At 36.9% G+C, this 13227-nt stretch overlaps 1 protein-coding gene across 2 annotated transcripts; it reads right to left on the bottom strand.

Annotated features, from left to right (window-relative positions):
- Window positions 1-1528: 1528 nt before the first annotated feature.
- PEX3 (peroxisomal biogenesis factor 3) lies at window positions 1529-13172 on the bottom strand. 2 transcript variants are annotated; one of them, XM_032215905.1, is made up of 12 exons: window positions 13023-13172; window positions 11342-11473; window positions 9648-9729; window positions 8904-8947; window positions 6689-6813; window positions 5583-5649; window positions 5436-5490; window positions 5194-5359; window positions 4669-4739; window positions 3659-3781; window positions 2507-2603; window positions 1529-1684 (listed from the first exon to the last, which is right to left on the bottom strand). In XM_032215905.1, the coding sequence occupies exons 1-12, from the start codon at window positions 13093-13095 to the stop codon at window positions 1604-1606; spliced, it is 1116 nt and encodes a 371-aa protein (XP_032071796.1). In that variant the 5' UTR covers window positions 13096-13172; the 3' UTR covers window positions 1529-1603. The 2 variants fall into 2 exon arrangements, with proteins under 2 accessions (XP_032071796.1, XP_032071797.1); XM_032215906.1 differs by lacking the exon at window positions 11342-11473.
- Between the last annotated feature and the right edge of the window lie 55 nt (window positions 13173-13227).

Here is a 13227-nt window from a genome sequence, read left to right as displayed (position 1 = left end):
TGTTATTGTATGTTTAATTATCCCCCGCTTGAAAGATTTCAGTTTTTCAATTGAATTGTACAACTTGTATTTTCGATAAAAGTTGGAAAAAATTCTGAAGTAATTTATCTTGGTCTGATTTCCCCCCAAAATCCTAGCATTTTAATAGGGCTGTATAGACTTTCTATATGCACTCTTATTTCTAAGTGACCCGTTCATACTTTAAAATACAGAGGTTATTGCCATTAAAAATAGGTTTTTTAATTTAAATGTTTATAATATATGTCTGTGCAGAGCATCACTAGTGAAATTGTCTAAAAAGCTTCAAAAGGAATAAATTCATTTTGAGATTTAGCTACTGTTACCTCCTATTGCTACATTAGATCTTTTATTATTTGTATTAACTGAATATACTTTGTTTTGCAACTATCTGATTGAACTATATTCAAAGAACTGGGGATAAGCTCTAAACAATAAATTCCCTATTCCATAAACAGTACTGATCAGGACAGCATGTACAATCTGTCAAAATACTTTATTGTGATTCAGATATTTTGTAGGGCTCCAAGTAAATACAAATTAAAAATATTTACAAAATGAATGTATACAGCAATAGCCATTTATAAACAATGTAAACATAATTTTTGCTAGAAACAATATTCAACTCCAAACTCATACCGCAAGCTCAACATTGCACTTTTTAGATACCAGCAGATCTTTATCATAGTCAGTAGTCCCAATTTAAAGAACCTAAAACTTTAAAAGCCATCTAGCCCACTGCTGGATTGCTTATCTGCTCTTTCAAGTCAGCTTAAGAAAAATATTTCAGTGGTTAAAAAAGAGAAAAGCATAATTACTCATCCACCACCAGAAATATAATAGTATATCATGATCTTTTGATCAAAGCCCCTTTTACTCAGTTGTAGAGTGAGAATTGTATGGTGGTTTTGTGCCAAGAGAAACCTCAACTAAAAGCCATTCTCATTTACCGATGGGGAAAAATGGTTTCATGTATACCAGAGCTGGCTATTTTTGTTCCATCTACCGGCTGTCATGTTGTGTTTCTGATACAACTGATAAGTTGCTGAATTGGAGAGGGACTGCAGAAAGATTTTATTACTCCAGCCTGAAAATCGTCAGGATTTAGTTTTCCCATCATAACTGTTTTTGTGGTAGTTTGCGCAATTGTAAAAACTGCCATTAATCTTCAGAAACCATCTGTTGACACAGTGCTTATTGCACTGGTTTTTTTTTTTTGTAAACAAGTTATTCAAAATTAACTGCCACAATGCAAAGGCTTACAGCACAATATATATATGTGTGTGTGTGTGTGTGTGTGTGTGTGTGTGTATATATATATATATATATATATATATATATATATATATATATATATATATATATATAACACACACACACACACACACACACACACACACATATATTTACTTTAGTCAGCTATAGGAATTCCAGTATAAAAATTTTGGAAATGAACTTTTTAAAATGTGTTTGTTTTACAAGGATAGTCATTCTACTGCACTTTGTTAATGAGTTTCATTATCAAAATGAATAGTCACAATAACTGGATACTAAATAGTATATTCTGTACATATTGAACAGCAGTTTACTTCTCTAGTTGCGGGGTACTGAAGGCTTCATATACATTAGCAGCAAAGTCTTTCACTTGTTCCATCATTAATAAGTCCTAAAAATAACATTCAGATCAGTTGGTGGTGTACCATTTTAACCATGATATCAAGAATGGAAATTGAACCTTTGCAGTATTAGCATATTTATACTAAAGCAGTGCAAGTGCTTAAAATCAAAATTAAAATATAATGAAATAGAAGAGATACAAAATATTTAGGACGGGGTGAAAATATAAAGGAAGCCTAAATACTTTTTTCTGTGTCAAAAAGAGTAGGCTTTCCTCCTTTACTGCTGCCTAGTCATGAGAATAAAGAATAGGCTGATAAAATGTCTGACTTTAATTATGAATATATTAATCTGCTCATACTTTGAGATATTCCCTATTCCTGTTATTTTAATTTTGTTTTAAAACTCATTGGAATTTAGATTTAGCAAGGATGATATATAATCTTAATATAGGCTAAGGCCCTGACGGCAAACCCAGCATGCAAGCCGTCAGCTCCAATGCACATGTCCATGCCGGCCAGCTGATTTTCGGCCTTCCGGAGGGCCTGGAGAGGCCGTTTTCGCCCCCTGCCAGGCTTCAGGAAAGCCTCCGGAGCCTGGGAAGTGCAAAAACTCTCCCCCCCCCCCGGTGTATGTGTATGTGTCGCACGGGCATACACGCGTGGCTGTGCGCGCATGCATTGGCTTGTGTGCATACGTGCGTGCATAATTTTGGCATGCCGTTACAAAAAGGTTTGCCATCGTTAGGCTAAGGTTTCAGTACTAAACACACTTACCTAAGTATAAATCCTACCAAACTAAGTCAGACTTATTTTCAAGCAGGTTTGAGAAGAATTTCACTTTAAAACAAATAAAGTAGAGACTTTCTTACCTGAACAAAATGGCTAGGTGTTTCACTGCAGACTGAATGGATCTGTCCATTTATTATGGGGATTATTTTGGCTAGAGGAAGACTGGCACTGGAAAGACTAGGATAAGGGGAAAAAATACAGAAGTCTGTCTGCTTAATTACTTTGCAATATACTGATATCACAGCCACTCTAAGACTACAAATATTGAATATCGACATCAAGAACATATGCAATAAAAACAATGCAACAGTGATAAGCAGGTAGGAATTCAAAATGGATCGATCCCAACTCTTCCATTTACATGCTCAGAATTTCTCAATCTCTGTGTGACTGAGTATACTCATCACAGTTTTTTGTTGGTTGCAAAGCATATTAGCTCAATGCGGTATTCCAATTCAAGAATTACCAGGAGATTCTACTAAAATGTTTGAATAAGAAAAGACACATTCAACATTAACACAACCCTGCTCAAAGATTTTTGGCAATAGAAACACGCAAGAGCAACCATTTATGTGTGTCTCTTTCTAGACTGGAACAGAAAATGTTTGCTTTTGTACATTTTACCTAAATTCTACCTAAAGTGACAGCTTGTGATAAAAACAAAATGAGAGGCAGTAACTAGAAAATACTCTAGTTCAGTGTTTTTCAACCTTTTTTGTGCAAAGGCACACTTTTTTCATGAAAAAAATCACGAGGCACACCACCATTAGAAAATGTTAAAAAAATTTAACTCTGTGCCTATATTGACTATAGGCAGGTGTTTTTCCCACGGCACACCTTACACTATGTCACGGCACACTAGTGTGCCGCGGCACAGTGGTTGAAAAACACTGCTCTAGTTTATACAGTAAGAATTTTAAACCATGTAATGGGATAATTCAGTTCGAAGTAATAATGTTTGTTCAAATTTAGGAACAGCCACTGATTCTTCCCTGCTCCGCACATAGTGAAAACACTTCCATTAGAACTATTGTGGAAGCTGTTATGATGGACATTTTCCATGCATCTACTTTAAATAACTTTTCCTGATTCTTTGAGAGGATTTGCAGGATGTTTTCCTCGAAATACCACTGTGAAATTGCCATTCCATTTTTAGTGGATAGGAGGAAAAAAAGATACAACTATTTTCCAATAACAGCTGGGAGCATTTGTATTATTAAAACTAGTTTTACCTGATCACAGAACCAGTATGGCATATGTCCAGTTCAGTAGGTCTGAAGAATTCCGCCATGTTATCCAGTAATCGACTAAACCCTCTATTTAAGCAACTGCTCAAAACTCTATTAAAATCTGGGCTGGAATGAAGAAAATATTCCCTGGTATTATTCACAATTCTTGGGGAAAAAACTAAAGTTGTAGCATGCTGCCTTTTTATGCACAAACTGAACTTTTCAGTTACAGTTCCCAAAACCTGATGGGTCATACAACATAGGCTGTACGTGTTCTAGGGAATTATAGATGTTACATATTGGAGGACAGAAGTTCCATTCTATCCTCCTGCAGCACATATAAAGGAAATAAACTCAACACCATACTTCAAAATGATACTTGCCAATAAACTCATATAAAAACATACACTTCATATGTATCAGCACAAAATGCCAATTAAGGCAATTGTTTAATTTTTCATGTCAAAGCTTCCAAGAACTGTGCACATTTCTCCTCAGTTTTACTGTATGAATCCTTTTACTTGTCACTTAGACAATAATAAGTTGTTTCAATACCCAAATTGCAGGCCATTTGGTTACAATAATAAATATGGTTTGGTCCAGCAACATCCCCAGGAACCTGCATTTTGGATCATGTGTGCAATTTGCAATGAATTTAGAAAAGGGTCTGCAATACTACTGATGTAAATTTGATCTCCATCCATACTCCTTGTCCATGATGATATTGATTTGCTCAACCCAGAAGTAGAAATTAAAGTATTTGAGAGCATAAAGGGGACGTAATGCACAAAGGCTCCTGGATTTCTCTCTTGAGGTCTTATAATTATTGTCTGTTATTTGTATAAATAGATCTTTCATTTGTAAAGATTTATAGAAAATACCATTAAAACTACTAACACCTTAAATGTTGAAAATATCCAAATTTCAATTTATTAACATTTCCATTTTTTCTTGTTTGTTGTAAGATGTTCAGCATCAACTCAGGTTCAAGTCCTCAAACTTTGGCTACTTACCTTTCTAACATATCTCTTGTTTCATTAAGTAACTTAATGGTAGCAACATCTTTTTCTGTAAGCTCATTAGCCTAGAAAGACAGAGAATAAAGGCAACATGAATGTTTTCCCAATTAGTATAACTGACTTTATCTGCCTTGAATTCAACCATGATTGTTGTGACCCTACTCAAGAACTGTACTGGAGTAGAATTTACTGTCTTATACCAGGGGTGTCAAACTCACGTTGTCAACCCATTTGCTAAACCAGGCATGGGCATGGCCAGCACATGACGTATCCGGCACATGGGGTGCACGTTTAACAGTCCTGTTCTATACATTATGTTGCCAAAGACGTTATTTGTGACAGATGAGGAAATCATTGGCAAACATTGCACACTGTAATGTTTTTTCCCCTATCCTAATTTGGCAAAGCTAAAGTTAAATAAAAAATGATAAGTTCTAATTCTATGAAAAACATACAGAATCCAATTCCAATTGTTGTTCAGTCAGACCGATTCCCTGCTGTTAATAACATGCAAAATACCTGGAAAGCTAAAGGATTCTCTTCATCCGGCATCATATAATGACACAGCTTAGATTGTGATTCAGTTTCTTCAGATGCAGAATCTTCTGGCTGTTCAATTACATTTCTAATTTCTCTTAGCTTCTGTTCAAGTTCCAAGAGGGAAAGGGCATGCTTGAGAGAAACACTGCAACGAGAAGAGTTAAACTTAGTAGCATGCTTTCAAACCATGTAGTTTAGATTTTTAAAAGGCCCTGTTATACCTCTCAAACACATTCTGCACAGTCTTCTTAATCACGCTTATTAGCTCAGTCAAGCCTATGGCAAAAGAGGAAAATGACTGAAGATCAATTCCTACTTGTTCAAATGTCATAATATGATATTAGGCAAAATTGTTTTACAGAACGTACCATCTCCTAGGAGGTGTTGAATACTTGACAAATATTGTTGTTGAACTTCAGGGGGAGCTAAAAGTGTCTGCAAGAAGAAAGATATTCTGTATCATTTCTGCTACCTAAGGAACACCATCCATCCTGCATATCTTGCAGTAAATCAGAATACAGACTACTTCCTTTACCTCTTCAGTAGCTGCTAAAAACTTCTTAAAGGACTCTTGCCATCATTTAAAGTAGAACAGAACAATTCATTCCCCCCTCCCCGCCCCCGTTAAAAGCTACATGAAAGCTATCTTGGAAGCACAGCCAGAGCAAAGGCAGGCAATCCATAGCCTTCCTGAGGTTCTTGTAGTCACTGAACGCCCAAGATTATCCTGCCAAAATTTGGAAGCAAACTGAAGAACAATGGCACCTTTTTTTTACAAGTAAAATCGGTGTATTAAACCTCCAATGAGAACCAGATAAGTGTAACAGTTCAAGGCATTGAGCTAAAAATCAGGAGATGCAAATTCCAGTCCTGCATAAGGTAGCTGAGTGGCTTTGAGCCAGTTGGTGTTTCTCAATCCTAGGAAAAAGGCAATGGCAAACCACTTCTCAAAATGTTACCAGAAAACAGATTTATCTTGGCACATGCCAGAGGTGTAAAATGCCTCAAAGACACACAAAAAGTCTATCTTGTGATAGGTTTCTTTTACTTTACAATAAATCTTGATTTCTCCACTACCCCCCACTCCTGGTCCAAATGATGAAAAAGAGTTGAAAATTGTAGTCACATCTCTTTAATGGTGCCATGGGATCACAACCATATCCTCTGAAGTCCTCCTGAAAAAATGTTTAAGAGCAGTTCCCAGATACAAAGAAGGGTGATTGGTGCCAGGTTACAATATAGCCTTTGAAGGTATTTTAAGATCTGTATCCCATGTCTTTTGGTCATCATTCCATTTTGAAAAATTAAATCTCCATCTTACATAGTTTCACTTCAGTAATCATAAATATTTTCACCATGGGTTTGTTTCAATGAGATTTAAGCAAGCATAAAAATATACTGGAGTATTCAAAGTAGAATTTCCTTTCTGAGTTTTCACCCCAGAAATTTATCTATTTGAAAACAATCTACTTACAGTGCCATTTTTGCAAACTGCTGCATTGTCTAAGTAAATGTATCCACCAATAATATTTAATTGGACTCGGAGAAGAACTACGAGCATGCATGTGCTGTATACTGCTACAATACTCCGTGTAAAACCTTTAATAAAACAAAATATTATTATGAAATACTGAACTTATCTTTAAAAATAATATATTTCATTAATAAAATCAAGTAGTAATGGTGCTTTTTAAATCAGGGCTATACTTCTAGAAAATATTTGGAGGGGAAATCTCCATTTATTTTTTTAAAAATCTCTTTAAAGGAACAGCATAATTCAAAGCTCAAGCTAATCGGAGTACTAGATTTAGCTAAATAAAAGCTATTATATCCATGGATTTACTGAAGTAAAGGCTTAAAAAGAGAAGATTTTGCTTAAAATGCAAAAAAAGGAAGAAACAAAGAATACACAATTCCCCAAAGGATTGCAAAAGGGAAAATTTCAGAATTTTTACTTTATTCTATGTAACACTATTATGACGCATTCTAATTAATTATGACAACCATAAATTGTGTTTTTACTATTACAATGCATCCTTTTGAATGGAGGTAATTACAATATTACCATGTGCATGTGTTAAGGAGACTCCTGATAAAATTGCTTCTATTGGATAGTAGCTGATGGAACAAAACTATCTTTAAACATCACAATCAGATGTACAATATAAGTTGAAGGAAGGAGAGTTCTGGTGTGAAATAATAACTGAATCTGATGACTTGTTGAGCCTGAAGATATCTGTGGCCAGACAGGAGACAGGAGACAGGAGTAGCAAAGATGACACCAAAGAGGAAGCATTGTGAAGCACATGTTGAAAAATCTTGCTGAAGGGAAAAGTCAAGCAGAAAAGCCCCCAAATGCCTAGCACAAAGAAAAGCCAAGTCGCTACAGTAGTAAGCTCTTTTTTCAGTAATTTTGGATTAAAGACACACTGGCCACTAGAACCACAGTGACGACAAAGCAACATCAAGATTGGCCACAGCTTCTAACATAATACACAGAGGGTATAGCAGCTGGAGTTCAGATCCTTGCCACATCCTGGTGATGGTGATGAATTCACTTAACTAAGCAGGCTATCAACGAAGGCACGACAAAGATATGGCAAGAGTGTCTCGGAGCAAGCAGCTATATTAAACAAGAATAATAATACATAAGACCCTAGATTTAAAATTGTTGATAAGAAAGACAAAAAGTCTAGATGTTGCAGTACCTGGAGACAGCAGAACAGAAGGAGAAAGAACTGGAGAAAGTCACAAAATACAAACACCTGCAAACACAACTGTGGCAAAACAAAGATATTACCAATAGTAAAAGGTACCTTGGATGTAATCCCAAAACATCTGGGGCACCACTGAACACTAACAGCACTGATAACATTACCATCGGTCAATTGCAAAAGACAACTTTATTTGGAATGGAATACATCTTGGGACAATACCTCTAACACCAAACAACACCTGCTTAGTCCAAGTCTTTGGACTAAGCTACCATCTCAACTGCTCTTGACAATAGTGTGAAGGAAGAATTTGAAGAGCACAGAATTAAAATTTCAATTGTGCTTTGTGTTGGTGAACTTCCTACTTAATTTTAAATGATGCTAAAAGAGCCAAGGTGGCACAGTGGTTAGGGTGCAGTACTGCAGGCCACTTCAGCTGACTGTTATCTACAGTTCAGCGGTTCTAATCTCACCGGCTCAAGGTTGACTCGGCCTTCCATCCTTCCAAGGTGGGTGAAATGAGGACCCAGACTGTGGGAGTGATATGCTGACTCTGTAAACCGCTTAGAGAGGGCTGAAAGCCCTATGAAGCGGTATATAAGTCTAACTGCTATTGCTATGTGGTAAATGCTGAAGTAAGTGAGAGAGAAGCTATTGTTTTTAATCACACCATTACAAACAGAGATTTAAAATTAGAGAAAATAAAATAAGATGGAAAATAACTACACATCTAAGGGTAGACATCACTTATTCCAGGAGAGTTAACAACTACGGCCACTATGGGAATTCACAACTAATTCAACAGAGTTCCACTAAACAAACAGTAAGGCTTACTTTTGAATAAATATGCTTTCTTCATGACAAATTATAATGTTTGTTGGGATAGTATTTGAAGCACAATAGCCAATACTGAAGAAAGAAAAGTCTCATTCAGAGTCTCAAAGGATCACAAGCACAATGGTTCATTTGACTTACTTATAATCTTCAATTCTTCCCATATTTCTAACTTATTGGCTGGCCTACAGAAAGAATAGAATAAACACATTTATAATTAATTGAAGAGCTCTATCACATCTGAAGAGCACCCACATCAAACAAAACAAAAAATCAAACATAAAAATATGATGAGGGAGAAAAATGCTGGGATTTTGGAAAGTGATACTGTCACAAGGAGAATGCTTGCAAAGCACAGAACCTATGCAATGATGCCAGTTGAGAGACGCTGTTCTGTCAACAGAATGGATTCTTAATTCTACCCATTCTTCTGCACATATTGAAAAGGAACAGGAAGTTCAACTGTGTAAGCACAATTGCTCATATAGCACTGGAATAAATCACAATTTTTTGTGATGCTGAAAAAAAATACAAATGTGTAGCCCTAGATTGCCTTGGTAATAAATATTTCAGAAAACATGTAAAAAAAAAAGTAATTTAACCAGAATGCAGAATCATCTATGAGTTTCACACATAAAACAATAGCATGAAAAAAGGAGTCAGACACTTCAATGGCAAAGTTTTCCTCTCCTAAAGTCAATTCATATAGCACATGCTAAGCTATTTCAATCTTACATGACTTTGGCAAGAAAATACTTTCAACAGTGTGTTAACAGAAAATAAATAGCTTTGTCCATGCTAACGTTATGTACATATACACTACCAAAATCTAAAGAACAGACATTCAAAACAAACTATAATAATCTCTTGATAATTTATGCTTACTTGTTTTTTAGCAGGGAAGTGAGACTCTCAGAATTCAGCTGATACATCAAAGTGTCTCTTAATGTTGGAAGCATTGATAGTACTAAAAAGTAGATGATAGGAAGAATTATTTGAAGGCACTGAGCATCATCAACAAAGTAAAAATAATAACTGGAGTGTAATAGTGAAGATGTTACAGTAGAACTGGATGTAAAGATCTCGATAACATAATTCTAACATTGGGAAAAATATTTAAGGCTTATTTAAAATAACCTTTAGAAAACAATAAATGTAAAAATCACTGACAGCCCATCAGTTTCAAAAGGAATCTGCTGTGTGAGATTACAAATTACTGGTAAACAAAAAACAAAAAACAGAGCCCTCCTGAAAATGCAGAATTAGACAAACAACTTCCGAATCCTATTTATTATACTAGAATGTCTATATTAGCATGACTAACCATACCAATGTAGTTCAAACATAATACCAAACTACTGTTAAGGCTAATCATGTTTTGCATGATAAATTGCTCAGTTGCTCATGATTTATAGTCAATTAGAAATATAAAAAATAGCTTACAAATCTGTTTGTATTTATGGTAGTTATGTTTTGATGAGTTGCCCAAGTTAGCAAACATTGTTCTAAGCAGTATTTCATCTGCAGCAATTGTTTCATTAAAGAAACAGGAGTTACCGTATTTTTCAGAATATAAGACGCACCGGAATATAAGATGCAGCCAGGTTTTGAAGAGGCATTTTTTTAAAAAAAAGTAGGTAGGTAGATAGAGGGATAGAGAGGGAAAGAGAGAGAAAAACAGTAGGTAGATAGGGAGAGAGAGAGTAGTTAGGTAGGTAGGTAGATAAGGGGGTAGAAAGAGAGAGAGAGAAAGAGAGAGAGAAATACAGTAGGTAGGTAGGTAGGGAGAGAGAGTGTAGATAGGTAGGTAGGTAGAGGGATAGAGAGAGAAAAATAGAGAGAGAGAAATACAGTAGATAGGTAGGTATATAAGTAGATAGAGGGAGAGAGAGAGAAATACAGTAGGTAGGTAGGGAGAGACAGAGAGTAGGTAGGTAGGTAGGTAGATGTTTCCAGATGTATTTATCCATGTGCTGGAGAAGGAAATCGCTGACAACCTGTAGCACCAAAAACTCATCAACCACTCTAACTAAACAGCTTTCCAAAAGGTGAAGAAAAAAAAGGTTTTGCATTCTGCAAACCTCCCCAAAACAGCCCGTTTTTTTTTCAAATAAAAGGCATGAATAGCCTTGGGGTGGGGGCTTGCAGAGTGCTCCTGGGGGAGGTGGCCAAAAAAGAGCAAAAAACGGTCCATTTTTCATGAAAATGGGTCATTTTTAGTTAAAAAAAAATGCATGCATAGCCTTATGGAGGCTTATAGAGTGCTGCTGTGGGCTGCAACAAACGGCCCATTTTTTGCTCATTTCTGCCCTCCCCAGGCCCCAGAAGCTGTCTGAAAGCCTCCCTAAGGCTATGCACAGCCATTTTGGTGAAGGGGTGGGACTTCAGTAGGCAAAAAATGCTGTATTCGGTGTATGACGCATCCAGATTTTCAGCCTCTTTTTAGAGGAAAAAAGGTGCGTCTTATACTCCGAAAAATATGGTAGATGTTAAAACAAGTACCCCAAAAAAGGGAATTTGACAGTGAGTTTCAGACTTTAATCTCTTTGACAAACAAAATAGCTATAGTACTACCTTACCTGTCATGTTGCAAGTCCTCTGATTACTTTCAAAATGATACTGCCTTCTTGCTTGTGCTATATATTCTGCTGCTTCTCTTTCTTGAATTTCTTTCATTTTTTTCTGACCATATTTTCCAAGTACATAAACCCCTATAAAAGACATACGCACATACATATCGCACTACACTCTCTGAAATACCAAGCTACTGACAATTTGGGATATGGTTGATCAGCCCAAGAATAATATATGTCCAGAAAAGCAGTAAACAAAGAACTGCATTGGGCAAGATCATGGGGAGAAACTTCTGTATTTAGAAAAAAAAAAAGATACTTTCTCAAGTGGGTGACAAGATACACTTGAAACAGGAAAGTATTGTGCAAGTCTATTCATGCAATTGTGAATGAAGAAGACTGATGCAGAACATGTGAACTAATTAAAGAATCTGTCTGAACTTGAACCTCTTTCATCAGTAGGATCTACCTTACATCTCCATTGGGGGAACTTCTCAGGCAAGATAAATTCTTAACTAAGCATTCCATAACCAAGCACTCTCCCATGTACTATGTATTTGTAAGCTGGCAACTTGGTTTCCTTTAATTACAAATCCCCATTCAATGAAGCATATTTATGAATTCAGAATCTTCTAGCGAGAGGAGATTTTAAAAGCAAAAACTACCATTAACAGTGCTTCAAGACAGGTTTTGAAACATTGCTTTCAGTCCACACCTTCATCCAGGCCCAGCAAATGTGATTGTAACTCTCTGTGATCCTTTCCTTCATTGTCCTATTTGTACAAGGCCCCAGGAAAAATAATCTGTCATTTATTTTTCAGAGCAACAGAAAGTTATTTTTTCCTCTTCTATTAAGATAATGTTCTTGGAATTACAGCTAAACTTGTTTGGTTCATATTATCTAAAGGGAAAATTGTTCAAGCTGATGCTGGCAAATTATGAGCTCAGGTAAGCATATGCTTGAATCTTCTTTCCTCCTGTTCACTACTGCTTGAGTTTATTTTAACTTTGTTGTAACAAATGCTATATCAACGAATTCACCGTAGCATATCCATTTTTTAAGGCAGAAATATCAGGATATGTACGACAAGGAGCAAGAAACACTCTGTGGTTTCTTCCCCAAACCGACCTAAGACCTCCTAAGAGGTCTGTAAGGGACGTGCATAAGCACACCAACTTGTCTGCAGTCCCTGTCCTAATGTTACTTTTTATTCGTATCCATTTCATGTATTCAAATCATGCTTATACTTATATTTGCCATCTGATAGATGTTTGATGAAATAAATAAAAATAAAAGACAGTCTTGAAAGGAGGGAAGTGGAAAGTCAATAGGAGGAAAGGCAAGTTCTCCATATCGACCTCTCGAGCAAGGAGATGGTATTTTAGGCCAATATAGGTGAACATACGGAGAACTAAGAAGAAAATCGGTAAATTAATCAGGAGTCAAGGTGCCCATCCTCATGCTCCCATCCTTGGGAGCAAGCCCGCTCGGCATAGATGAGCGTAGCAAAACTTAAAAGGGGCCAGCAGATTTTAGTCCTGCAGATTTTAGGGGGCGGACGCTTCTGGCTCTGGGGCAGAAGGAAGAGCGCAGGGGGCTCTCGGGATCAGGTAGGCTGCTTGTTAACAGCTGTTTCTGGGCAGCAGGCGAAGGCCCGGAAAATGCCCGGTGGGGAGAGAAACTCACCGCCTAGGAAAGCGCCCAAGAAGAAGCATTTCTTTTTGTGACGCTTCAGGAAGCCCCACACGGCCAGCAGCATCGCGGCGGCGGCGGATGATGAGAATTCCCGGTCGAGCCGCCGCTCCGCCCACCCGTCCCCCGCGCGCCGTAGGAAGCCCCGCCCCTCGTCTCCGACGCCAGCTTCGTTCGGCCCACGTGCTCCCCGCGATTG

The sequence above is a fragment of the Thamnophis elegans genome, chromosome 4 (genome assembly GCF_009769535.1).
Source record: "Thamnophis elegans isolate rThaEle1 chromosome 4, rThaEle1.pri, whole genome shotgun sequence".
Taxonomy (NCBI): Eukaryota; Metazoa; Chordata; class Lepidosauria; order Squamata; family Colubridae; genus Thamnophis; species Thamnophis elegans.
The sequence above is the reverse complement of the archived record's forward strand: the minus strand, read 5'-3'. Positions and strand labels throughout refer to the sequence as shown.

Excerpts from the sequence above, each read along its gene's own strand:
- PEX3 (XM_032215905.1), bottom strand. The coding sequence starts at position 13,095 with ATGCTGCTGGCCGTGTGGGGCTTCCTGAAGCGTCACAAAAAGAAATGC. Across the intron at positions 5,491-5,582 it reads TCAACACCTCCTAGGAGATG|GCTTGACTGAGCTAATAAGC; the intron begins GTACGTTCTGTA and ends CTTTTGCCATAG. Across the intron at positions 3,782-4,668 it reads ACAAGAGATATGTTAGAAAG|CCCAGATTTTAATAGAGTTT; the intron begins GTAAGTAGCCAA and ends TCTTCATTCCAG.